Genomic DNA, 27288 nt, shown 5'->3' on the forward strand with positions numbered 1-27288 from the left:
CTTAACTATTGGTAACAGTTCATATTTGTCTTATTTTCAGTTATTATAGAGTGGCTAATTTTTCCCTATAATGAATAGCTCAATTTATTATGTAACTGGATAGAATGTTTTAGTTTCCTTGGAGGTGTGCCTTAAATTTCTTAGGAAGGATCCTTAGCATGGATTATGCTGTTTCCTAAATTTGGTTATATTTTCTTGCTCTGTATTCTCCAGTAGCTTTACCAATCTGTGCGTTTGCTAAACACTTTAGTCGTGTCCGACTCTTTGTGACCCTATGGACTATAGCCAGCTGGGCTCCTCTGTCCATGGAATTCTCCAGGCAAGAATACTGGAGTGGGTTGCGGGGGCCTCCTCCAGGGGATCTTCCTGACCCAGGATCAAACCCACATCTCTTAGGTCCCCTGCGTTGGCAGGAGGGTTCATTACCACTAGCACCACCTGGGAAGCAGCTTTTTACCATCACACTGAGAATAAAATGCAAACCTTCACCACAAAGTCCTGTTTGATATCCCCTTGCCTGTACCCACATCAAGCTGTTCCCCTTCAGGTCCTTGCACTCTCTTTATTCTTGGAACACATCTCACATTTTTACATAGCCTAAACCTTCAATTTCATTCAGGTCTTTTTGAGGATTAAATGAGATAATACAAATAAATCATTTTAAGTTGTAAATGTTATCACTTGAGTGTTATTTTTATTATTTTTACTGTTAGAAAAATTTTTCAGTGTATTAGGTGGCTCTTTTGTTTAAATAAGATTTTTTCATTTGTTTTGTTTTTACCACTTAAGTAGGGACTACAGTTCTTCCCAGAAAAATTACACAGAAACACAACTACAGAATATTTAATAATAAATTCTGTTTTTTGTTGCTTCTTTATTTTACTAAAGTTAAAATGTGTTTTTTACAATTGAACAGAATTGTGTTTGAAGAATCTGAATGATTTGTCATCTCTGGACCTGATAAAAATGGATGAGGATATTAATTTCAAACCAACTGGTAATTTTTTCATTGTTGTTAGTAAATTTAACAATTAAGACTAAATTGAAATATTTGTTCCACTAAAATTTAGATGATGGTAAAATTAAATTGTGGTTTCAGTTCTCAACAGGGTATCATCATTATTAGCATGATAAATTATGAGTCCTATTTATAAGATTATAGAGCTGCCTTTTTGACAGGCATGAAATTTGTGTCCACTAACTTTGGTGACTTTTAGCAGAGGATTGAAAAGTTCAAATCTTTGGGTTGCTTCAGTCCCATTGTAACTCTTGTAGCTAAACTTTTGCCAATTCTTACTTATTCAAACAAGGCTTATAAAGATGGTTACTTGGGGTGCCTTCTCTTTCTCTCTCTGTCTCTGCCTCTCTCTTTTTTTGTGTGTGTGTAATAAAGTTTTATTAAAGTATAAAGGAGATAGAGAAAGCTTCTAACATAGACATCAGAAGGGGGTAGAAAGAGTTTGATTCTATATAGGGTATAATAGAAGCAATAAAGAATGTTTTGTAGTTTTTAGCACACATGATTAGAAGTTTCTTGGGGAAAAATATTGACTTCATTATAACGAATTAATCTTTTTTAAAACAGAGAGTTTGCCTAATAAAAATTGGGAAGCATAGAAAAGTTTGAAAAAATCAATATATGACTATCTAGCATTTCATGTCTCCTTCTATTTTTAAATGCATTTTTCTGTACTTGCAACCATACCATAGCAATGTATGATTTTGTGTCATGTCTTTATTTGTATAAGGTTTTTAAAAACAATTTACCTCCCTAACTTTCAGCCCTAGATTTATAACATTTTTTTTCTTCTCCCATGGTCCTCATTCTGGTAAATCTAATTTGTTTGTGACAATTACCTTCTTTGTATTCTAGGATGTCTCACTGAGGAGGCATGAGAATCACTAATATAACTTCTTCCTTTTTTATTTTTAACCCTGTCACTTTATTTTTAAAATATTTTTATTGGCATATAGTTGCTTTACAATGTTGTATTTCAGTTTCTACTGTACAGCAAAGTGAGTCAGCTATACATATACATATTAGTATATTCCCTCTTTTTTGGGTTTCTTTCCCTTTTAGGTCACCACAGAGTACTGAGTAGAGTACCTCCTGTGCTATACAATAGGAGGGATCACTAATATAACTTCATCATCTATTCTTTATATACTTTAACTCTCAAGAATCTTATTCCCACTGTCATTCTTTCCCTGTGGAACTTCTTGAATCCACTGATACCATTTCTTCTGCCTTTAAACATACCTAATAATTGATATACTATTTGCTGTCTTTCTTCATCAATGAATACTACTTGATTAATTTTATTCTTTTTAACTTGCTTTTAATTCTCTTTTTTTGCTTCTTTAATGAATTTCTGTTTGCTGACTTTTTTTGCCTTACAATGGGCTTCTTAAACATGCAGATGTTGGACCTTTATTTTCAGTTTATGATAATTTTTTTGAAAACATAATTTACCTTCACAGCTTAAGCTATAGTCATTATGTAATTGTGGTTTTGATCTTGGTCTTTCACCTTTACTGTAACATTTGACCATTAATTTTCTATTGGAAATCTTTTCTTACATATATGACATGAAATTTGACACTCAGAAGCATATAGCCATTAATTTGACCTGGAATACTGTACAATGATATGAACATAAAATATTTGTTTCAAATACCTGGATTTCAGTTCTGTTTCTGCTACTATGCTAGCTGGGACCTTAAACTCACTAAGCCTTAGTACTAATACATATCTGCAAAATAAAAATATATATTACAAGAGTATATAATATATATATTTACCTTATTAGGTTGTTATGATGATCAAATAGGGTAGTGAACATTTATAGGAAAAAAAATTCTGAAAACATGAGTTATTGCTCTCTTTTGTCCAATGTTAGGAAAATATCTCTACCTGCCCCTCTGTCTCAATAGCCTAACCAGTTTGTTAAGCCTAAAATTATAAAATGTTTGATGTCTTTGGTTTCTCTTTCACTCCTCACTCATTGCATGTCTAGGCAGGATGTGTCCAAAAGGACAATCCAGTCTTGGAGCTGAAAATATTCCTTATCACATAGCAGAGTAATGTTTCCTAAGTGTGGTTGGGTTAACTACTTACTCTCAAAATCATCTGAGAGTGCTGTTATGTTAAAAATGAAACTAATGAGCCCTACTCCAGACTTAAAATCCTCAACTTCTAGGAGTAAAACCTGGTAATTTAGATTTTAAGCTTGAACCCTGGATGCATTTTTGCACATAAAATTGAGAACTACTGCCCTGAGAGTGATATTTCAATAAATAATATAGTGAAAATCTATTCAGATCTTTGTGTCATACTCACAGTTTATCTCAGTGTGTATTCTGAGGGTGTAGGGAAGAGATTCCAAACTGAAATAGAGAATGCAGTTTTACTCTAAATCTTCTTTAGGAGATTCATGGGGTTCAATGGCATATTAAATGTGCTAAGAGGAAAAATAGTTAGCCTAGGATTTTTACATTTTTATTTGCCCAGAGAAATGTTCTAAATGGAATATCCATTAATATTGCAAAGAACACTAATGTTCTATCAGTGTTCAGTGTATCAATTCAATGTTAATGTTATCCAGAAACATCCTTACAAACACACCCAGCATAATATTTGACCAAGTATCTGGGCAGCCTATGGCCCAGTTAAGTTGACACATAAAATTTAGCATCACAGCAGCTTAACATAAAATATACTTTCTAGCTGAATGCAGCTGAATTGTCAGAAGAATTATTGTGCATGATGCCCTTTTACCTACTCCTCTGTGCTGAGGTTGGTTATATATTCTGCTTTGAAAACACATATTATGCAATTCGCAATCATTGGATATTTTGTCCTTTGTGTTTATTAACTCAGCATACTCAACTCTTGTTACACCTTAAACCATTCAGTTACTTTAAACACACACAAAGTGTTATATATACATGAATGTACTTATTTCTTTATGAGGAATTTAACATGTATTTTTAACTGTGCTAGTATTTTTATTAGGGTTATTTAGGTTAGTTCTTTTGTTACAATGTTGTATGAATTTGTTGTTTGCCTCAATACTTTTTTTCCATAAGCGTTGTTATTTTTAGTATGCAGTTTTATACGAGAATTTATAGGAATGCATATATTATATATTTATAGGAAATAAAGGTTTACATAAAAATATAGGAATACTATGTATTTATTTAAGGATAAGAATTTTTTGGAGAAGGAAATGGCAACCCATGGAGAAGGAAATGGCAACCCACTCCAGTATTCTTGCCTGGAAAAATCCATGGACAGAGGAGTCTGGCAGGCTGAAGTCCATGGGATTACATAACTGAGCACGTGTGCACGAGGGTGGAGGGAGATGGGTTGGTAGCAATAAACTGGTAGAACTAAAAAATAAAAATAAATAAAAATAAATAAAAAAGAATTTTTATTAACTGATTTGTAATAGTTTCGTTATCAATCTGTTGTATTTTCTAATTTCCACTGTTTCTTCTTTGACCTATGGATTATTTGGAAATCTGGTTTGTAACTTCTGTACATCTGATGGTTTTCTAATTATTTTTCTTTTCTAGTTTCATTGTCACTGTTCTTGATATGTGATACAGTTGCTTTGTATCAGATAATGTTCTCTGTATGATTTCAGTCTTTTGAGATTTGTTGAGACTTGTTTTATGGACCCATATGTGGTCAGTTTTTATAAATATTTTGTGTGTGCTTATTCTTTTGGTTTTAAGTGCCCTCCCAGATAAATATCATGTTAGTTCTTTGATGATTAGTAAAAGATATTTCATGTATTTCATTTTTCTGATTTGGTTGCCTTCAGCAGAGGGGTTGGTTCATAATTACTTTGTTGTTGTTGTTCAGTTCCTCAGTCATGTCCGACTCTTTGTGCCTCCATGGACTGCAGCATGCCAGGCTTCCTGGCACCTACCGAACTGGGGAATTCATCTTTCAGTGTCATATCTTTTTGCCTTTTCATACTGTCATGGAGTTCTCAAGGCAAGAATGCTGAAGTGATTTTGCCATCATAATTACTAAGCCTACTGTTAATGTGGGTGGATGCTCTTTGCATATTATTTCTAATTAATTCTTTTTTATGACTTCATGATCCTTTGTTTTACTATTATTTTCTTTTATCTGTTTGTGTATTTTTTGTATTAAATAAGTCTGTATGTTCCAGTAATTCTGCTTCTTGCTTTTGCCTTTTTAATTTGTAATCATAATACTCAAGTCTCTAGGTATTTTTATCTATATGCTTGTGTTCTTGTCTGGGTTTTTAGCTCTTCTGCCTGCTAATGTATATGGAAGGAGAGCTCAAAAGACCATGTCTTATTTTGTGCAAATTTAAGGATTAACAACCTTATGAAAATGGACAGTAACTGCAAGAGGCACAGAAAGTCATTAAACTGGGATGCAAATCTTAACCTCTATGAAGGAGAGAGAAGGAAGGAAGAAGGAAAGGAAGGAAAGATAAAAGGAAGGAGAATTCTGTCCTGCATTGCAGTCCTAAGACCATTTGGCAAAGTTGATGGGGAATCTTTAATTCAAAGTTGCCCATCCGAGGAGTCCCATTAAGGTCTACCTTAATATTCCTGCCATGCTCAGTCATTTGTTTGGAGCACCTCATGAAAAGTGTGATCTTGGTGTGTACATATGATAGATTCGTAACATAGCAGCCGGGACCATCCATTAGAGCCCTTCTTGCAGGAGGAGATACGAGAGGTGCATTCTCATCACCTCTAGTTCCCTTCCTCACTCCAACTCTATGACTTCTACTTTGACATACATATGTTTGCTACTATGAAAATACTTATCATTCAAAAGCTATATTGATAGTGAGTTGTCTCTTTATTTTCTCTCTTCACGTGCAAATCTTTTAAAATTCTTTCCATTCTGTCTCCCTTGACTGATTTTCTTCATAGTCATTTCTAGGTTATTTATATACCTTAGCTAGGTAACTTTCATTCTTACTAATCAGCCAGCAAATATAAGCCTTTTCTCAAAAACTTTCATTTTCTCCAGCAGGGAGATACTCTATAGTAATTTATAAACATCTAAGAAGGGGCTTCCCAGGTGACTAGTGGTGAAGAACCCACCTGCCAATGCAGGAAACATAAGAGACAGGGGTTCGATCCTAGGTCAGGAAGATCCCTTGGAGGAGGGCATGGCAGCCCACTCCAGTACTCTTTGCCTGGAGAATCCCATGGACAGAGGAGCCTGGTGGGTTGCAGTTCGTAGGGTCACACAGAGTCAGACAACAACTGAAGCAACTTAGCACGACACAGCGCAGGATGAGAGGAGCATGGCTCAGGTGGTAAGCAATCCGCCTGCAGTGCAGGAGACCTGGTTAGATCCCTGGGTTGGGAAGATCCCCTGGTAAGGGAATGGCTACTTACTCCAGTATTCTGGCCTGGAGAATCCCATGGACTGTATAGTCCATGGGGTCACAAAGAGTTGGACAAGACTGAGCGACTTTCACTTTCAAATATAATATATACTAGTTCTCTTGGTAGTCATATTCTCACTGTCTCACACACAGCTCTTAGAATATCACTTTTATGAACCACTGCATTACTCACATTTTGGGTGAACATGTTCACTAGACTCCTAACTGAGAAAGTAGCTACTCCTGAGGTTAAGTTCTGTCCACTGTACCTTGTTCCTGATGACTCTAAGTGATGGAATGTCACACTCTTTATTCTTCAGCAAAACCTGTAGCACATAGGTAAATATTAGACCTTTCCTTGAGAAGCAGTATACCATTTTCCTCTTCTCAGCTGTTTTCTGTGTGTTCACTGAAATTCTTTGTGCTGTTTTTGACAACTTATAATTGAAGCCAGTAACATTTTAAGTGAATTCCATTTCATCAATTACTTATCCTCACTCTGCCCATCCTCCTACCCTCAGCCAAGCTAATGTTTTATTTCCAAAACAATTTAGTTTCAAATTCCAGTTTCATTAAAATAATGCTCAAGAATTTTCAGTGGTCCTCTGTTATTTTACAAATCAGAACCAAAATCTAAGCTCCTTTAATAGCATTTCAGGCATCTTTCAGAGTCTCCATATTCTATCACTCATCATGTTTTGATAATAAAAGTAGGCAACATTTATTTAATGTTAAGCACTGTGTTAAGTACTATGTGTATATTATTGCATTTATTTGTCTTCATGATAAACATATGAGATGCATGCTTCTATCATTCCCCTATTACTTTAAGAAACTAGTAACCTGCACATGATTACCTAATAACTAGTAAGTGGTAGCTCAAGTATTTCAAGCAAGTCAGTTTGACCTGAATTTGTAGTTGTATGTTTATTAAGCTATATCTCTCTTTAGAGTATTCTAAAGATAGTCTTTTTAACTTTACTCTTTTGATAAACAAGTCTTGTTCTTTCCTGAGGTCATAATGGCTGTATTTCTTTCTGCTAAGGCCTATAGCTTACTTTAAAATGCTACTCAAAGCCCATTTTCTGTAGAAGGTAATCCCACACTGACCATTCTCTTAGGCTTAATCTCCTCAGTACATAAGTTGGTATATGTAAACATTATTATTAACTTAATTTTGTCCTCTAGTCTAGCTATTTCACATGTGGCTGTCTCCCCAGCTAAACTGTAGCTTCCAGAAACTGTTTTCTAGATTTTTCGGTGTCTTTTCTACCTGATGCTATTAAAGGCACAGTAGAGATGCTAAAGAAATGTGTGTTAAACTGATGAAAATGGAAGTTGTATCAGCTGACTTGGAATGTTTATTTTTCCATCTCTCTCTACAGAGGCAGGAAGATTGATGGCTTGGTATTATATCACATTTGAGACAGTGAAGAAATTTTGTACAATCAGTGGAAAAGAAACTTTGTCAGATCTGGTAAATTAATTTTCACAAGAAAATAAGTATACAATGATATAGTATAAAATAATATTGGGGGAAACGACTAATTTGTAGATCTCCTACAATTTAAGAATAAATGAGCAGAAAAGAAAGCATTTCTAGTAGTGCTTATATTTTTCCTCCTTATTTGCCTTTAATTATGGAATATTAATTAAATTTAAATGTGTAATATTACTCCCTAGACTATATTTCCATTAGCATCTTTGTATTAGGGCTAAGAAAATTTATATACATACCCGAAGAAAGGATAGCAACTACCTTTCAACTTACGTGATAATTCTGATTACGTTGGTAGTGGCCACCAAGTATAATATGTTGAGAATGATTCCAAGATGGTGTGGCATGATATATTAGGAAAGTCTGCCATGAATGAAAGACACATGCCTGTTACTTGCAACTCTTCCCTAAATCCTTTGCATCAGGATAACAATAACAGTAGAAAGAGAATGGTATTGATGATAGGCCAGAAAAAAGAACTAATTTTGGAGAAAATGGGAAGTAAAAACAAGCTATCCTAAAATATTGCCAGTGGGGTACCTTTGTAGCAGTGAATAGAAGCATAGTCATATTTTTGGCACCTGTAACTATATTGCTTCTTCCTTCCTTAACTGGGGATATGAACATGAAACATGACTTTTATATTTAAAAGTCATTTAAATTCTCAAATTTAAACTTTTTATTTAAAATATCTAAGTTGATTATTGCAATAAGATTATTATATTGATACTAAAAATTGTACAAAAATTGATGAGTAGAAGGCTTGTATTTTCATGTGAATACTCTTCTAATTTACTTTTTATTGAAGTATAGTTGATTTACAGTGTTGTGTTGAATGTTATTCTTAACTGAGAAGAAATCAAGTTAACTTTAACCTATCTGATTTTGAGATCTGTAAGTGTAAAAGAGAATTAGAATTAGAAAAGGTTCTAGTTTCATTTTACAGGTGTGAGAACTCAAAGCAGAGTGCTTTGCTCAAAATTATCTGGGAGAATTAGGTAGGTTCTAGAATACAAATTTCTTTATACCAACAGCATTCTTTTTTATTAAAAACTTATCCTCAGTAAGTATAACAATTTGCAAACTATAGAAACCTGAACAATAATATAATAGTAGTAATAGTGATAGTAATGAAATCTTCATTTATTGAGTGCTTATCATGTGATATATGCTAGGCTGAATATTTTAAATTTCATCTTGTTAATCTTTACAGTCTTAGTGCTATAGTCCCAGTGTGTAGCAGAGTTTGGCATACATAACAGGTGTTTGTAAATATTTGTCAGTGAATGAATGAATCCTTAAAGAAGCAACATGTATAAGGCAAAATGTGCTAAATGTGATGTCCCAAAGCAGCATTAAAAATAAATAAGTACAGAAAAATAAATGAGAGAAAAGAAGTAAAGAATAGACATAACCAAATGAACAAATGCTGAAATTTTATAGGTCACAATGATAGCCAGCTGCAAGGAATTTCTAGATGTACAATTAAGAATAAATGAAAAGAAAGCATTGAATACTTTGAACAAAGATCCAAATCGGGTAACTATCAGGTACAGAAATTAAATGTTTAAAATAATTTTTAAAAAGGTTTCATTCAGCTAAAATAAGTAATAATAATAAAAGTTTGCCTTGTTTATTTCCAGATTTCCAATGGAAGGAAGGATTAAAACAAGAGAAATGAAAGTAAATTGGTAAAGAAAATTAATTGTGTTTTTTTTCCATTTATTTTTATTAGTTGGAGGCTAATTACTTTACAATATTGTAGTGGTTTTTGCCATACACTGACATGAATCAGCCATGGATTTACATGTGTTCCCCATCCCGATCCCCCCTCCCCCCTCCCTCCCCATCCCATCCCTCTGGGTCTTCCCAGTGCACCAGGCCCGAGCACTTGTCTCATGCATCCAACCTCGGCTGGTGATCTGTTTCACCCTTGGTAGTATACTTGTTTCAGTGCTATTCTCTCAGAACATCCCACCCTCACCTTCTCCCACAGAGTCCCAAAGTCTGTTCTGTACATCTGTGTCTCTTTTTCTCTTTTGCATATAGGGTTATCGTTACCATCTTTTTAAATTCCATATATATGCATTAGTATGCTGTATTGGTCTTTATCTTTCTGGCTTACTTCACTCTGTATAATGGGCTCCAGTTTCATCCATCTCATCAGAACTGATTCAAATGAATTCTTTTTAATGGCTGAGTAATATTCCATTGTGTATATGTACCACAGCTTTCTTATCCATTCGTCTGCTGATGGGCATCTAGGTTGCTTCCATGTCCTGGCAATTATCAACAGTGCTGCGATGAACATTGGGGTGCACGTGTCTCTTTCAGATCTGGTTTCCTCGGTGTGTATGCCCAGGAGTGGTATTGCTGGGTCATATGGCAGTTCTATTTCCAATTTTTTAAGGAATCTCCACACTGTTCCCCATAGTGGCTGTACTAGTTTGCATTCCCACCAACAGTGTAAGAGGGTTCCCTTTTCTCCACACCCTCTCCAGCATTTATTGCTTGTAGACTTTTGGATAGCAGCCATCCTGACTGGCGTGTAATGGTACCTCATTGTGGTTTTGATTTGCATTTCTCTGATAATGAGTGATGTTGAGCATCTTTTCATGTGTTTGTTAGCCATCTGTATGTCTTCTTTGGAGAAATGTCTGTTTAGATCTTTGGCCCATTTTTTGATTGGGTCACTTATTTTTCTGGAATTGAGCTGCAGGAATTGCTTGTATATTTTTGAGATGAATCCTTTGTCTGTTGCTTCATTTGCTATTATTTTCTCCCAATCTGAGGGCTGTCTTTTCACCTTGCTTATAGTTTCCTTTGTTCTGCAAAAGCTTTTAAGTTTAATTAGGTCCCATTTGTTTATTTTTGCTTTTATTTCCAATATTCTGGGAGGTGGGTCATAGAGGATCCTGCTGTGATTTATGTCGGAGAGTGTTTTGCCTATGTTCTCCTCTAGGAATTTTATAGTTTCTGGTCTTACATTTAGATCTTTAATCCATTTTGAGTTTATTTTTGTGTATGATGTTAGAAAGTGTTCTAGTTTCATTCTTTTACAAGTGGTTGACCAGTTTTCCCAGCACCGCTTGTTAAAGAGGTTGTCTTTAAGAAAATTAATTGTTAAATGTCTTAAAATACTGATTACTTGTCCATGATTCATATTTATGAAGGTTTTTTATAAATTGAAAACATTTTAAATTTGTTTTCCTTAATACAAAGAAAGAACATTTACATAAGAATGAGGAGTCGGAATGCAGATGTAAAATTAATTTCTCCAAACTCTGTCTTTAATTTAAAAAGATAATTTGTGAATTTTTAAATCAACAAACATTGAGAGTGTGATCTGTTGAGGCATGGTAGACAATAGAAAGAAGATGTGCTTCTCATCCGCAAGAACTTTCAAGTTGGCTTGAATGAGAACCATGTGTATAAAAATAATGGGCAGTATGAAAACACATGTAGTAAATATCTGTAGAACAATAGTGATGTTCTTGGAAAGATATATTAAAAGAAATAACCTGAGTAAAGGCATGCATATGTGATAATGGGGTGACTGTTCTGCCAGGAATGGGAAGTCTGTATAGAGGAGAGTAATTGGAAGAGTGAACTAAAATGATATTGTAGCTTGTAATAACTTTACTCAGTTTGCAATCACACAAGCAATGATACTTTTTCTGCTATATCAAGTGCTTGGTTTTCTGAGTAGTTATATCTTAGTGTTAAACAACTTGATTTAGACCATGTGACTTAAAGTAAAAATGGTTTTTTTCATGGGGCTCAATAAAACCAGTTGGCCAAAGAATTTCCTTTTGTCTCCTTAGCTAAGGGAGGTCACTCTTTCTCTAGGATACTTCCTAAAGTCTTATTAAACTTTATTTCCCAAATACCTTGACATCTCAGAAACAAACTTCTCACTGTTGTATACTACTCATCAGGCAGATCTACAGCTTGGAGGGCAGAAATTAGTGTTCTGTTTCTTAGCCATATTTCTCTAGAAATTTAAATATCCCTAGAGATCATGCAGAACTTAGAGATCATGTACCCCAATCCTCTCATTTTACAAATGAAGTAAGTGATGCCTAGGTAAGTTGTGACTTGCTTGAGGTTATGGTGCTATACTGAGGGCAGCTGTAGAATTAGAATCTAGGTCTCCTGAGTCTCACAATGGATTTCACAATATACCCTGTTGCATTAACTAATGAGTCAAATTAAATCAAGGTATTTTTACACAAGCATCTTGTTGGGAACACTATATTTGTAATTTTAATGCTTTCACTTACCTTGCCTTGGATTGGATCATGCATTCTTTTGATTAGGACTGTCAGATTCTTAAAATTCATGCCTTTATAATTATTTCTATATGTATCATAGGGCTTCCCAGATGGCGCAAGTGGTAAAGAACCCACCTGCCAATGCAGGAGATGTAAGAGATCGGGTTTGATCCCTGAGGGTCAAGAAGATCCCCTGAAAGAGGGCATGGCAGCCCGCTCCAGTATTCTTGGCTGGAGAGTCCCATGGACAAATGAGCCTGGAGGGCTATAGTCTATAGGGTTGCAAAGAGTCGACACAACTGCACACATATGTATCATAAATTAGCTTGGCACACATGCTTGGCACACATGCACACATATGTATCATAAATTAGCTTCCTTTTGTAATTTTCCACTTTATGTCACTACTTGATATGACTAGGAAGAGTGACTGGCTGGGGGGTATTTTCTTAATCTAAAATGTACAGTCTTTTGGTGGGTAATGAAGGCTAATATATACCACTTTCATGTCTCTCATATTCTTATTACTTTGCTGAATTTCAGATTGGTTCTTTTATAGGCAGGTGTTAATCCTCTTAATTTAAAAATTTTATCCTTCAACTTTCTGCCCTTTATTGCTGTTTTTTAATTTTTCATAATTCTGAGGTCTATCCTCTTCAGCATTAGCTCTGTTTTCTTTAATTGGTATTTTTCAATGAACTTATAGGATATATTTCCAAATCAGTGATTTCTTTTCATATTTGTTTCTTCTTATATAATTCTTATATCAATTACCTATATAATAAGTAATGCATGGATTCATTTTTAAAGATTCAAAATTAAAATTTATAAAGCAAAAAATCAGGTCTCCTTTGACCCCCAGAAGTAACTATTATCAGTAGTTTTCTGTGGGTCATTCCAATTTCCTTTCTATTTATTTAGTACATATATATTTAATATGTGCTAATAGACATGTCTGTATATAAAAAGGTCTTACTGTAATTATTGCTCTTGTGATATGAAAATTCTGTATCAGTACCTCCACATATTAACCTCATTTATTTTAATACCAGTGTGTATTTTAACAGCAATGTATTCTATAGTATGAACATACTGTAATTTTTAACCATTCTTTTATTGATGAAGAGTTAGGTGGCTTATAAATTTTTGTTATTACAAATAAGGCTGAAATGAACTTCCTTGTATTTATGTCATATTTTTCAAGAATTTCCAGGTGAAAGGGTATACATGAGAAGATTTAATATTTAATGCAAATTGCATTCAAAAAGCTTCTCTTATTTACAGTTGCCATCCATATTGTAAAAAGAATGATTTCCATACATCCTTCCAATACTTGTTTTGTATATTTGAAGTTTTGTCAATCTAATGAGTAAAAAATTATATTAAAAAATTTTCAAATCTGTATTCCTGTCTTTTTGCCTTGCTATCCCACACATGACTTCTATTTCAAGGTCATCTCATTGTCCATAATGACTGCTAGAGCTTCAGCCATTTATTACACTTGAATATCCTTTCTCTTTTCAGTAGGTTTCTTGAAAGTCTCAGATAACACTTTCACACTGAGTACATGGCTACAGCCAAGTGCAAAGGAGACAGAGAAATGTCTTGTTATTAGTGTGCCTTTATTAAAATTAGGATTCTGCTATTAAGATGGAAATAGAAAACGAATGTTATGTATATAAAGCAGTCTGCCACATATCCTAAGATCATAGGATTTTTCCTGTCATCTCTTCTAATACTTTAAAATCATTTGATTTTTATCTGAAGGCTTCTCATAGGTTTGGAGTTAATTTTTATGTATGATATGAATTAGGAATTTAATTATATTTCATCCCTGAAAGACAGTCAGGAGTGTTTAATAAATATGTTGTCTTTCTCTCTCTGCCTGTTGATTTGGAATGCCATCTTCACATAAACTAAATTCCTAAGGGTCTCATTCTGGATACTTACTGTTAGTCTGTTTATTTTGTTGCTGTGACACTACCACATTGCTTTACTTACTACCATTTTATTGCATGTTTTGTTATCTGGTGAGGCAAGTCCCTTCTTACTGTTCTTTAAAAAACATTTAGAATATTCCTGCATTTTTCCTCCCTATGAACTTTAGAATCAGTTTGTCAAGATCTAGGAAAAGGCCTTTTGAAATTGGTTTTATAGATTAATTTTTGGAAGAATTATTCTTTCTCAGTACTGAAATTTAAAAGTATGATATCTCTAGCCATCTACTCAGATCTTTCTGTCTTTGTGATATTTTATAACTCATCATTTAGGTTTTATATTTCTTCTTTAATTTTTTTTAATTGGAGGCTCATTACTTTACAATATTGGAGTGATTTTTACCATACATTGACATGAATCAGCCATGGGTGTACATGTGTTCCCCATCCTGAACCTCCCTTCCTCCTCCCTCCCCATCTCATCCCTAAGGGTCATCCCAGTGCACCAGCCTTGAGCACCCTGTCTCATGCATCGAACCTGGACTGGCAATCTCTTTCACATATGATAATATACATGTTTCAATGTCATTCTCCCAAATCATCCCACCCTCACCTTCTCCCACAGAGTCCAAAAGTCTGTTCCTTACATCTGTGTCTCTTTTGCTGTCTCACATATGGGGTCATCGTTACCATCTTTCTAAATTCCATATATATGCATTAATATATTCTATTGGTGTTTTCTTTCTGACTTACTTCACTCTGTATAATAGGCTCCAGTTTCATCCACCTCATTAGAACTAGGTTTTATATTTCTTGATAGGTCTATTTCTTGGTATTTTATAGAGTTTGATATTGTGAGTCCTTTACACTCCTTTTTATAGTCAGTCAAAAACAATTTTGATTGTTTTACCTGGTTCTCACTGAACTCCCTTAACAATGAGTTGTCCTTTAGATGGTTTGCTGGGATTACCTAGAGAGACAGCCATATTTATAAATAGTGATGGTTTTATCTCTTGATTTCTAATAGTTTATAACTCTATTTTTCTTATCTTATAGATAAGAAACTATCTTATGTTGTAGATAGAACTTTTATTATATGTTCTCTAGTTTCAGAGAGAGCAAATATCTTTGTCTCATTACTGTTTTAGTTGTCAAGTTTCTAGTGTTTCACCACCAGAGAATTTCTCACACTTTTTGGATTTGATTCTGGAATCCATCAACCTCTTTCTCACTTATTTGTAAAAATAGTCTTGAGTTCAAAGAGGAGAGCCAGCAACCCGTTATGGCTCACCATTGTCACTGAATCTAAAAGTTGGATTTCTCTGCAATTTATTTCATATTTTTTGTTCTTTGAAGGTTTCTAGCTTTTTTTTTAATAAATCATTGTTAATTTATATGTTCCTGAGCTATTCATTTCACCCAGCTTGTCAGTTTTTATGACATGACGTATTTTGTTCTCTAATAAGGTAAAATTTCCTCTAAATATATGTCTTTTCTAATTTCTAATATTATTTGTATCATCTCCTTTCTCTTAATCAGATTTGCTAGAGATTTCTAAATTTTGATCTCTTCAAGCCATTTATTTTTGACTTATTTATCATATTTAATATTCTATTAATTTTACATTTTTATCTTTACTATAATTTTCTATTTCATTAATTTCTCATTTTTTCTTTATTTTTTCTCCCATCTACTTCATTTTGTAATCTTTTCAACTGTGTTTTTCTCCATTTATTTTGTTTTTTTTTAATTTTCTATAAAATATGTCAGACAAATTTTCCAGTTAGTACCACTTTGAGTGGTAAATCTAATGTTCTATAGGTTTTCTAAGTCTATTGCTGTTCTTTCTAAATAGTTTATAATTTCTTTAGTTTTTAGTTTGGTTTCTTCTTTAAAAATTATTTTAAATTGCTAAAAATTTTTAAAGTAATTTTTTTAAATAGTCATTCTTTTGTTGTTAATTTCTAATTTTTGTTGTTCAGTTGCTCAGTCATATCCGACTCTGCAACCCCATGACTGCAGCACACCAGACTTCCCTGTCCTTCACTATCTCCCAGAGTTTGTTTAAATTCATGTCCATTGAGTTGGTGATGCCATCCATCCATCTCATCCTCTGTCACCCCCTTCTCCTACTGCCCTCCATCTTTCCCAGCATCAGAGTCTTTTCAAATGAGTCAGCTCTTCGCATCAGGTGGCCAAAGTATTGGAGCTTCAGCTTCAGCATCAATCCTTCCAGTGAGTATTAAGGGTTGATTTCCTTTAAGATTGACTGGTTTGATCTCCTTGCTGTCCGGGATACTCTCAAGAGTCTTCTGTAGCACCACAGTTCAAAAGCATCAATTCTTCAGCATTCTGCCTTCTCTATGGTCCAGCTCTCACAATTGTACCTGAGTGCTGGAAAGACCATAGCTTTGACTATATGGCTCTTTGTCGGAAAAGTGATATCTTTGCTTTTTAACACACTGTCTAGGTTTGTCATAGCTTTCCTGCCAGTGCTTTACAATTTTCAGAAGTTTCACACACATGATTTCGTATAATTCCATAATCATCCTATATTCCTCCTACCCTTATATTGCCCTGCTCCCATCTCTCTCCCCAGTGGTAATCATTAGTTTGTTATCTGGATCTGTTTCTTTTTTTTGCTTTACTCACTAGTTTGTTTTATTTGTTAGATAACACATAACAGTGATATCATATAGTAATTGTCTTTCTCTGTCTGAATTATTTGACTTAGCATGCTGTGCTGTACTTAGTCGTTCAGTTGTGTCCAACTGTTGCAACTCCATGGACTGTAGCCTGCCAGGCTCCTCTGTCTATGGGGATTCTTCAGGCAAGAATACTGGAGTGGGTTGGCATGCCCTCCTCCAGTCATTTAGCATAATGACTCCAAATCCATCCATGTTGCTGCAAATTACAAAATTCTATTCTTTTTTTTGTGGCTGAGTACTAGTTCATTGTATATTTATGTACCACAATCTTTATCCATCCGTCTGTTGATGGACACTTAGGTTGCTTCTATTCTTTGGTGATTGTAAATAATGCTGCTGTGAACATTGGGGTGTATAACCATTTCTAAATAGACGTAACAAAATAATTTTCAGAAGCATATATTATAGCCAAAAAAGGTAATTAGTCTGTTGTGTTGTTGTTTAGTCCTGTCCGACTCTTTTGCAACCCCATGGACTATAGCCTGCTAGGCTTCTCAGTCCCCGAGATTTCCCAGGCAGGAATACTGGAGTGGGTTACCATTTCCTTCTCCAGAGGATCTTCCTGACCCAGGGATCAAATCCATGTCTCCTGCATTGGCAGACAAGTTCTTTACCACTGAACCACCAGGGAAGCCCAATTACTCTATAGTTTCAGCTATATACATCCATTCTGAGATGTGAGTTAGTTGCTTCTTCCTATTTTCATATATTGTTTACAAAAAGCAAGCCATGAAATATAATTATTCTACCCTTTCTCTTCGTATACCAGTTTTTGATCTTATAATAGATCTCCCCAGAAAATACAAGTCTAATAATTTTAGTTAGAATCTTAGGGGGATTTGCATATCAAGGCCTGGTTAGATAAGTAAACAGATAAAAGAGGTAGCAAAAACCTGAGATACAGTAGGTACAATAGATAGTAACTCCTTTTCTCCCCTCTTGCTGCTGCTGCTGCTAAGTCGCTTCAGTCATGTCTGATTCTGTGCAACCCCATAGATGGCAGCCCACCAGGCTCCCCCGTCCCTAGGATTCTTCAGGCAAGAGCACTGCAATGGGTTGCCATTTCCTTCTCCAGTCTTCAGTTCAGTTCAGTTCAGTCGCTCAGTCGTGTCTTACTCTTTGCGACCCCATGAATCACAGCACGCCAGGCCTCCCTGTCCATCACCAACTCCCGGAGTTTACTCAGACTCATTCCCATCGAGTCGGTGATGCCATCCAGCCATCTCATCCTCTGTCATCCCCTTCTCCTCCTGCCCCCAATCCCTCCCAGCATCAAGGTCTTTTCCAATGAGTCAACTCTTCACATGAGGTGGCCAAAGTACTGGAGTTTCAGCTTCAGCATCAGTCCTTCCAACGAACACCCAGGACTGATCTCCTTTAGGATGGACTGGTTGGATCTCCTTGCAGTCCAAGGGACTCTCAAGAGTCTTCTCCAACACCACAGTTCAGAAGCATCAGTTCTTCGGTGCTCAGCTTTCTTCACAGTCCAACTCTCACATCCATACATGACCACTGGAAAAACCATAGCCTCCACCCAATCTTACCACCACTCAAATTTTTATAGCCAAGCAACTGCTTGTTTCTAATAATCAACTAATAAGCTCAGTTCAGTCACTCAGTCGTGTCCGACTTTTTGCGACCCCATGAATCACAGCACGCCAGGCCTCCCTGTCCATCACCAACTCCCGGAGTTTACTCAAACTCATTCCCATCGAGTCGGTGATGCCATCCAGCCATCTCATCCTCTGTCATCCCCTTCTCCTCCTGCCCCCAATCCCTCCCAGCATCAAGGTCTTTTCCAATGAGTCAACTCTTCACATGAGGTGGCCAAAGTATTGGAGTTTCAGCTTCAGCATCAGTCCTTCCAATGAACACCCAGGACTGATCTCTTTCAGGATGGACTGGTTGGATCTCCCTGCAGTCCAGGGGACTCTCAAGAGTCTTCTCCAATACCATAGTTCAAAATCATCAATTTTTCGGCGCTCAGCCCTCTTCACAGTCCAACTCTCACATCCATACATGACCACTGGAAAAACCATAGCCTTGACCAGATGGACCTTTGTTGGCAAAGTAATGTCTCTGCTTTTTAATATGCTGTCTAGGTTGGTCCTAACTTTCCTTCCAAGGAGTAAGCATCTTTTAATTTCATGGCTGCAGTCACCATCTGCAGTGATTTTGGATCCCCAAAAAATAAAGTCTGACACTGTTTCCACTGTCTCCCCATCTATTTCCCATGAGGTGATGGGACCAGATGCCATGATCTTAGTTTTCTGAATGTTAAGCTTTAAGCCAACTTTTTCACTCTCTTCTTTCACTTTCATCAAGAGGCTTTTTAGTTCCTCTTCACTCGCTGCCATAAGGGTGGTGTCATCTGCATATCTGAGGTTATTGATATTTCTCCCAGCAATCTTGATTCCAGCTTGTGCTTCACCCAGCCCACCGTTTCTCATGATGTACTCTGCATAGAAGTTAAATAAGCAGGGTGACAATATACAGACTTGATGTCCTCCTTTTCCTATTTGGAACCAGTCTGTTGTTCCATGTCCAGTTCTAACTGTTGCTTCCTGACCTGCATACAGGTTTCTCAAGAGGCAGGTCAGGTGGTCTGGTATTCCCATCTCTTTCAGAATTTTCCACAGTTTATTGTGATCCACACAGTCGAAGGCTTTCACGTAGTCAATAAAGCAGAAATAGATGTTTTTCTGGAACTCTCTTGCTTTTTCGATGATCCAGCGGATATTGGCATTTGATCTCTGGATCCTCTGCCTTTTCTAAAACCAGCTTGAACATCTTGAAGTTCTTGGTTCACATATTGCTGAAGCCTGGCTTGGAGAATTTTGAGCATTACTTTGCTAGCTTGTGAGATGAGTGCAATTGTGCGGTAGTTTGAACACACTTTGGCATTGTCTTTCTTTGAGATTGGAATGAAAACGGACCTTTTCCAGTCCTTGTGGCCACTGCTGAGTTTTCCAAATTTGCTGGCTTATTGAGTGCAGCATTGTCACAGCATCATCTTTCAGGATTTGAAATAGCTCAACTGGAATTCCACCACATCCACTAACTTTGTTCGTAGTGATGCTTTCTAAGGCCCACTTGACTTCACATTCCAGGATGTCTGGCTCTAGGTTGAGTGATCACACCATCGTGATTATCTGGGTCATGAAGATCTTTTTTGTACAGTTCTTCTGTGTATTCTTGCCACCTCTTCTTAATATCTTCTGCTTCTGTTAGGTCCATCCCATTTCTGTCCTTTATTGAGCCCATTTTTGCATGAAATGTTCCCTTGGTATTGAATGCAGAGTTCCAAAGAATAGCCAGGAGAGATAAAAAAGCCTTCCTCAGCGATCAATGCAAAGAAATAGAGGAAAACAACAGAATGGGGAAGATTAGTGATCTCTTCAAGAAAATTAGAGATACCAAGGGAACTAATAAGCTACCAACCTTCAAATGTTGAACAGAATCTTCAGCACCTAACAGGATGCTTTACCACTCAGAAGGCACTTAGTAAATATTTGTTGATTATATAAATTGTGTTGTTTTCTATAGTACTTATATATAGTAAAGTTCAAAGACAGAGCTTTATTGGAGAAAAATATGGAAACAATTTTAGATGTGTTGAGGTGGAAAGGAAAAACAGTCTAAGTGCAAGTGCCCTGTGATCATTTGAAATTTGTCAGTCTAGAGATTATAATGAAAGTCTTGAGAAGAAATGAGATTTTTTTGAGAGAAAGAGAGGTTGAGTGAATAAAGAAGAGTAGAGAAATAAGAAGTGACCTTTCAGAGGTTGGGAAGAGGAAGTCAGCAATGACTTGCAACAATAATGATAAAAGATACAGAGCTGTATAATGTCACAGAAATCAAGGCAGAGAGGAATTTTAAGAAGACGGACTTAAGTCACTATGTCAAATATTGTGAGATAGTAATTTTTAAAAAGAAATAATGAAATTTTTCTTTCCCCAGTCTTATTCAGGCTCAGCTAGGATGCATTCCTGTACAAGACTTTGCTTTGACACAAGATACCTCAAAGATTTTCAGAAATGGCTCACGAATTACAAGATGTATGTTACAGACTTGTTAGATTTTCAATATTTTCCCAGTAAAATAGTATACTAGATTTAATACTGGAAACTTTTTTTTTTTTTAGGGTTATCAGATTTTGTGGCTACTCAAGAAAAGTTTGCTGTATTATTGAACAGTTTGATTTTAGCTAAATGTTTTAGGTGTAAACTTTGGGAAAACTCTCCACATGTATCCAAACAGCTGGAAAAAATTGGTAGGTACTGAGTACAGGTAGGCAGTGTATCAATGTCTGCCATTTATTTTTGTATTTCACTGTTAGGAAAATTGTTCTATGATGGTAGACCTTTAAGGAAAAGTGTGCCTATGGGCCTAAGTAAGTTATTGTACTTTCCTTCTCTTGAAAATCTGATTTTCATTTTCTTCTGCTTAAAGAGTGCATTTGAAATCAATTTGGAAATCTAATAAAAATGAATACTCTTATTTTAAAATTTGTTCTGAAACCAAACCAAGAGTGAAATTTTATTTTACTATTACTATTGAAATAGTAATTAGGTAACTATATTGTGTTCTTTCTTCTACTTTTATGACTATTTGGTTTTGATCTCAATGACAAGGTACAGAGCTAGCAGTCCTGGTCACTCCTAATTCATTACAAAAAATTATGCCACTTATTTATACCTTTTTCTCTTTTTTCAGTAACATTTCAATGTTAGTACTGATTTTCATAGAGATACTATAAAAATCTTTAGACAAATTTATTTCCTGTCTGTTGGGATCTAGCTCAGAACACACACTCAAAAACTCTAGAGGGTGCTATTTACAAAGACTGGGATATGCCTCAAACACTTTGGAATTTTCCAGTTTGGTGTCTTTGACTTTGTGACCCTACTCCTTCTTAGATAGCTAAGGACCCCAAAAAGACAGTTGTTATGTCATGACTGATAATCTTATTAACTTTATAACTTTATATGCATCTTGGGGACATTAAAACTTTAGGTAATGGTTTGCTAGGGGTTCTCTGATTATTCCTTAGAACAAAGATCTCTAACTATTTTTTGAGGAAGTACTACTTTGTATTTCCTTGAAGTTTGAAATCAGTGAAGAAAATCAGTCAGGAGCTGACCAGTCCTGGGAGCTGGGGTGAAGGTGGAGATTGGATCATGAAAGTAAGGTCAAAGTAGAAGAAAGTTTCTTGATTAATGGCTCACCTTCCTGTCAGTATTTAAGTCCTGGCAAACCAAATGCCACACCCACTCCACAAATACAAGATTTCTGAATTAGGGAGGAGGTTACATACAACATTTAGGAAATCACAACTTTCAGAAAAATTTGAACTTAGGTAAAATGGTTATTAATATTATAGCACTAAAACACTTACCTTAGAAAAGTAGAAAGGTCTCAAAACAGTGATTTCAGTTTCATGTTATGAGAAAAAGAGCAAATTAAACCCAAAGTGGGCAGAAAATAAGAATTTTGAAAGAACATAAATAAATTAAAAACAAAAGTATCAATGAAACAAAAAGATGATTATTTTAAAATCATTAACACTCTAGTCAGACTGATCAAGAAAGAGAAAAGATACAAATTTCCAATAACAAAAATGTGAGATATAACTGTAGATCTTATAGATAACAAAATGATAGAAAGAAAATGTTATAAAACACCTTATGTCATTAAATTCCTCAACTTTGATGAAATGGGAAAATTCCTTGAAAACACAAACTGACAGAGCCCACTCCAGAAACAGCATGAGTAGGATTATATTTATTAAATAAATTTGTAGTTTAAAACTTACAAAGAAAACCCCATGCATAGAAGGCTACACTGGTGAATTCTACTGAACATTTTATAAGAAGCGGTATCAATTCTAAACACTTTTTCAGAAAATTTGAAAGGGGGGTGATAGTTCCCAACTCATTCTATGAGGTCAGCATTGCCTTGTTATCAAAACCTAACAAAGACATTCAAGAAAAGGACAGACCAGTAGCCCTTAGTAATATAAATGCACTAATTCTTTATACAATTTTAACAAATTGAACCAGTGATAAATAAAAGGGGGAACATATCATGGCCAAATGTGGTTTATTCCAGCAATACAAGATGAGTTGACCACTTGATGTCAATCAGTGTAATTTATCATATTAACAAACTAAAAAAATAACAGATGGTCATCTCAGTGATGTTAAAAAATTTGACAAGATGCAAAATCCATTTCTAATAAAACTCTCAACAAATTTAAAAAAGGAGGAAATTTCTCAAACTGATGAAGGACATCTATGAAAAACCTATAGCTAACATTATATTTAATAGTGAAAGGCTGAATGCTTTACCTCTAAGATCAGGAATGAAATAAGGATGCCCGCTGTTACTAATTCCAGTAAACATTATACTAGAGGTTCTAACCATACAATCAGCCAAGAAAAAAAAAAGAAAAGCGTACAGTTTAGAAAAGAAAGAAGTATGCATGTTTTTATTAATACATGATCACATGATCATCTATGTAGAAAATTCCATGGGAGGTAGGAGAGGTTAAGCATGGTTGAAGGATACAAGGTCAATATGTAAATATTAATTTTATTTCTACATACTAGTAAGAAAAAATCAGAAGCTAAAATTAGAAAAACTGTGCTATATTAGTTTTCTATTGCCATCATAACAAATTAGCACAAACTTTGTGACTTAAAGCACCAGAAATTTATTTTCTTTAAAGTTCTTTAGATTTCTGATGTGGGTCTCACTGGGATAAAATCAGGGTTTGGCAAGGCTGTTTTCCTTAGGGGTGAATCCATTTTCCTGCCTTCAGCTTCTAAAGAATACTTGATTCCTTGATCATAGCCCTTTTCCTCTATCTTCAGAGGCAGCAAGTGATCTTAGATTTGGCAGAGATGTCTTAGAATCAGTGCAAAAGCACAAACTATAAAAGAAAAAAAAGTGGATTTAATCAAAGCTTTGCTTTTCATAAAATACTGTTAAAGAAGGAGGAGGAAGAAGATAAAATAAGCCACCAGACTATAAGAAAATATCTGCAGAACATATATCTGATGGAGGACTTATACTTAGAATATATAATAAGACAAACCACTGAATAAAACAGTGGGCAAAAAGATTGAAACAGACACATCATCTAAGAAGATGTGTGTATGGCAAATAAGTGCCTGAGAAGATGTTCAACATCATTAGTCATAAGAGAAATGCAAATTAAAATGACAATGTGATACCAGTACACATCCACACAATTAAAATTAAATGTGTTAATTATATCTATCACAATTTATTAAATTTGTTAATTTAATTAATTTAATTTAGCACAATTGAAATTATACAGTACACACAGTACACAATTAAAAACTGACAGAGTGCTGGAGAGAATATGGTTCAACTGGAACTCTCACTGTGGAAATGTAAAATGTTAAAACCACTTTGGAAAACCATTTGATTACTTCTTTAAAAGTTCAGCATAAACCTACCATGCCACCTGTCCTGTCATGGTTAGGTACCCAAGAGAAAGAAAAGCATGAAAGCATGTAGACACACAATTCTAGTAACAAAGACATTGGAAAACAGCCTAAATATCTATGAACAGGCAAATGGAAAATAGTGTTATATCCCATGGTATGGATATATATCAGTTCTGTTCAGTCACTCAGTTGTGTCTGACTCTTTGTGACCCCATGAATCGCAGCATGCCAGGCCTCCCTGTCCATCACCATCTCCTGGAGTTTACTCAAACTCATGTCCATCGAGTCGGTGATGCCATCTAGCTATCTCATCCTCTGTCATCCCCTTCTCCTCCTGCCCCCAATCCCTCCCAGCATCAGGGTCTTTGCCAATGAGTCAACTCTTCCCATGAGGTGGCCAAAGTAATGGAGTTTCAGCTATACTCAGCAATAAAAAGGCATGAAGTGTTGACACAAATACCAACATGGATGAATCTTAGAATAATCATACAGAGTAGAAGAAGCCAGACTAATTACATTTAAATGAAAGACTAGGAAACAGAATAGTAATAGAAAGCAGATCAGTGGTTGCTTAGGGACAGTGTGGGAAGGGCAGGACAAATTACAAAGGGGCACAAGAAAACTTTTAGAAGCAATAGTGTTGTTTATTAGCTTGGTTGTAGTGATAGTTTCTCATACACACATAAACACACAAAATCACATGTCGAGTTTATTGTAAATCAGTTATATTCAGTCAATAAAATTGTAAAAATGAAAAAATATTCACTCACCAAATGAGCAAAAACTACAAGTCTTGTAGGAGATAAAATAAGGTTATGAACATGCTCATGCAGTGTTGGTTGGAGCTTAAGTCTAACAATATCAATTAAAATGCACAATCTTTTTAAAACAGCTGTTTCACTAACAGTTAAATTTATAGAAATATAAAGGTACACATATAGGTACAAATATAAATTTGTACAAAGGTACAGATTATTTATAATTGCATAATCTTAAATGCTCACCAGTAGCAAAATCATTAAAGTATGAATTATCCATAAAAATGATTATTAATAAAATTTCACTATATTTGAAGAAGTCAGTCTTTCTGACTTTCTAGAATACTGTCAGTCTGGGCATCAGTTGCGTCTTATCCCTTCCAAATTGTTGAACACAGGCGTTTTTCACACTTCCTCAGTACAGCTGAACAGAAAGAAACAAATATTGCCCAGCAAAATTCATGTAATAGAAAAGTGAGAGAGTCCAAACAAAAAAGTAAGTTGAGCATCAGGAGAAAATAATGAATACAAGTAGATTTTCAACAGTGTTTATCAACTAAAAATTAAAACTCAGGAAAGGTTATAAGGGAAAATGGAAATTAAAATTAAGGAATTAAGAATACTAGGAGTTGTGTCTTAAGAATGAGTAAGAGAAATTCTCAAAAATAGTCAACTTTGAGTAAGGAAAGAAGTATCATACCCTCCCCAGTAATATATATTCCTTAAACAAGGTGGTACTACTTTGGAAATTTATACTTCGGACAATATTTTCTATTTGAGGATTTGGCTAAATTCATTCATGTGAGTATAAGAATTAAAAATTACAGTTTCTTAAATGCATAAAGAAACAGAAAAGGTACAAAGGCAGAAGAGCTCTTGATGTATTTAAGGAGCAAAATTAAAGCTGATGTGGCTGCAGTATAGTCAGCAAGAGGGGAATGGCAGGAAATTAGATTGGAGAGGTAGGCTGTGGTCAAGTCACATAGGTAAGAGAGTTTGAAATTGCCACTTTATTCTAAATGCAATGGGAAGACATTGGAAATTTTAGGCAGAAGAGTAAAATTATCTAAATTAGTACAGCAACAGAGAGAGAACTCAATTTCTAAGACAAATGCTCAGAAAGCCATAGCTTCATAAAACACTATTCCATCCCTGAATCATGTTGCCTTTAAAAAAAAAAAAACACGAGTATAACCATAGATGTTTCTTGGTACTTGCTCCGTGGATGACAAGGTAAAACTAAAGGTTGATACATCACGTGAATCAAAGAATTCCTCTTTATTTTGTAAAGCATATGAGTGTTTTATTTAAGTTTGAAAAAATAAATATGAAGAACCAAATAATGTCACAGTCCAATCAATCCAATTGAGAATATCTTTTTGAAACTTTAAAAATCATTAGTCTGCTCTCAGATTTTCTTTTTTTAGTAATGTAGTTGTTAAATATTTAAGTGTAGATTTAGTTTAAAATGTATTGTTTAAAAACTATGTTTGATTAATTTTCCACAGGTATAACATTATCAAATGCTATGGTAAATGCAGGTTTGACTTCCTTTAAAAAAATAGAAGAAACAGATGCAAGGGAACTTGAGCTGGTATTTAATATTTAATTATTCCTAATGTTACTTGAATTCTGTATATATTCCAAAGCCTGACCTTTATATCTTTATTTCTACTAAAAAAATGATTTTCCCGGTCATAGTCATATGTATTTTTAATTTAAAATTTTGGGCAATAAGGGTATTAAAATTGTTAACTCTAAAAGGTATTTTACTAAAAGAGTTTTTAGTGTTGTAGTAAGAACATAATGATATAAGTATGTTGTTTTAGATTTTAAATAGACATCCCCCTTTTGGAACTCAGATAAAAGAAACAGTGATGTATCTACCAAAATATGAACTTGAAGTGGAACAGGTAAATATTTTCTATTTTTCATATGTTTTGATTTTCAGGAATAAAGCTACCCATAACTGATTTGGAGCTAAGTAGTAAGGTTATTTTTAACACATTTTATGCCTATCCTTTTTTAAAGATTACAAGATATAGTGATACCATGGCAGAAATATTAGTGACTGTTACATTAAGAAACTTTGAACAGCTACAAACTAAAAGAACAGCACCAAATTCTCACTATGTCACCTTGATCATAGGGGATGCAGATAATCAACTGGTTTTTAAGCACAAAATTATGTAAGTATGAAATTTCTATTTATTTTATTTTTAAGCATGTATTATAAAAGAAAG

The 27288-nt window shown here is 34.8% G+C and overlaps 1 protein-coding gene across 1 annotated transcript in view; it reads left to right on the top strand.

The window, feature by feature from the left end:
• HFM1 (helicase for meiosis 1) overlaps positions 1–27288 on the top strand; it is a 203876-nt gene that overhangs the window by 136185 nt on the left and 40403 nt on the right. Inside the window, exons 21-29 of the mRNA XM_061168448.1 lie at positions 917–997; positions 7778–7869; positions 9334–9440; positions 9534–9581; positions 20770–20867; positions 20954–21082; positions 26554–26639; positions 26875–26958; positions 27077–27234. Coding sequence (XP_061024431.1) covers positions 917–997; positions 7778–7869; positions 9334–9440; positions 9534–9581; positions 20770–20867; positions 20954–21082; positions 26554–26639; positions 26875–26958; positions 27077–27234 — 883 coding nt within the window. The remainder of the gene's footprint in view (positions 1–916; positions 998–7777; positions 7870–9333; positions 9441–9533; positions 9582–20769; positions 20868–20953; positions 21083–26553; positions 26640–26874; positions 26959–27076; positions 27235–27288) is intronic.

This window comes from Dama dama, chromosome 20 (assembly GCF_033118175.1).
Source record: "Dama dama isolate Ldn47 chromosome 20, ASM3311817v1, whole genome shotgun sequence".
In the NCBI taxonomy this organism is placed as follows: domain Eukaryota; kingdom Metazoa; phylum Chordata; class Mammalia; order Artiodactyla; family Cervidae; genus Dama; species Dama dama.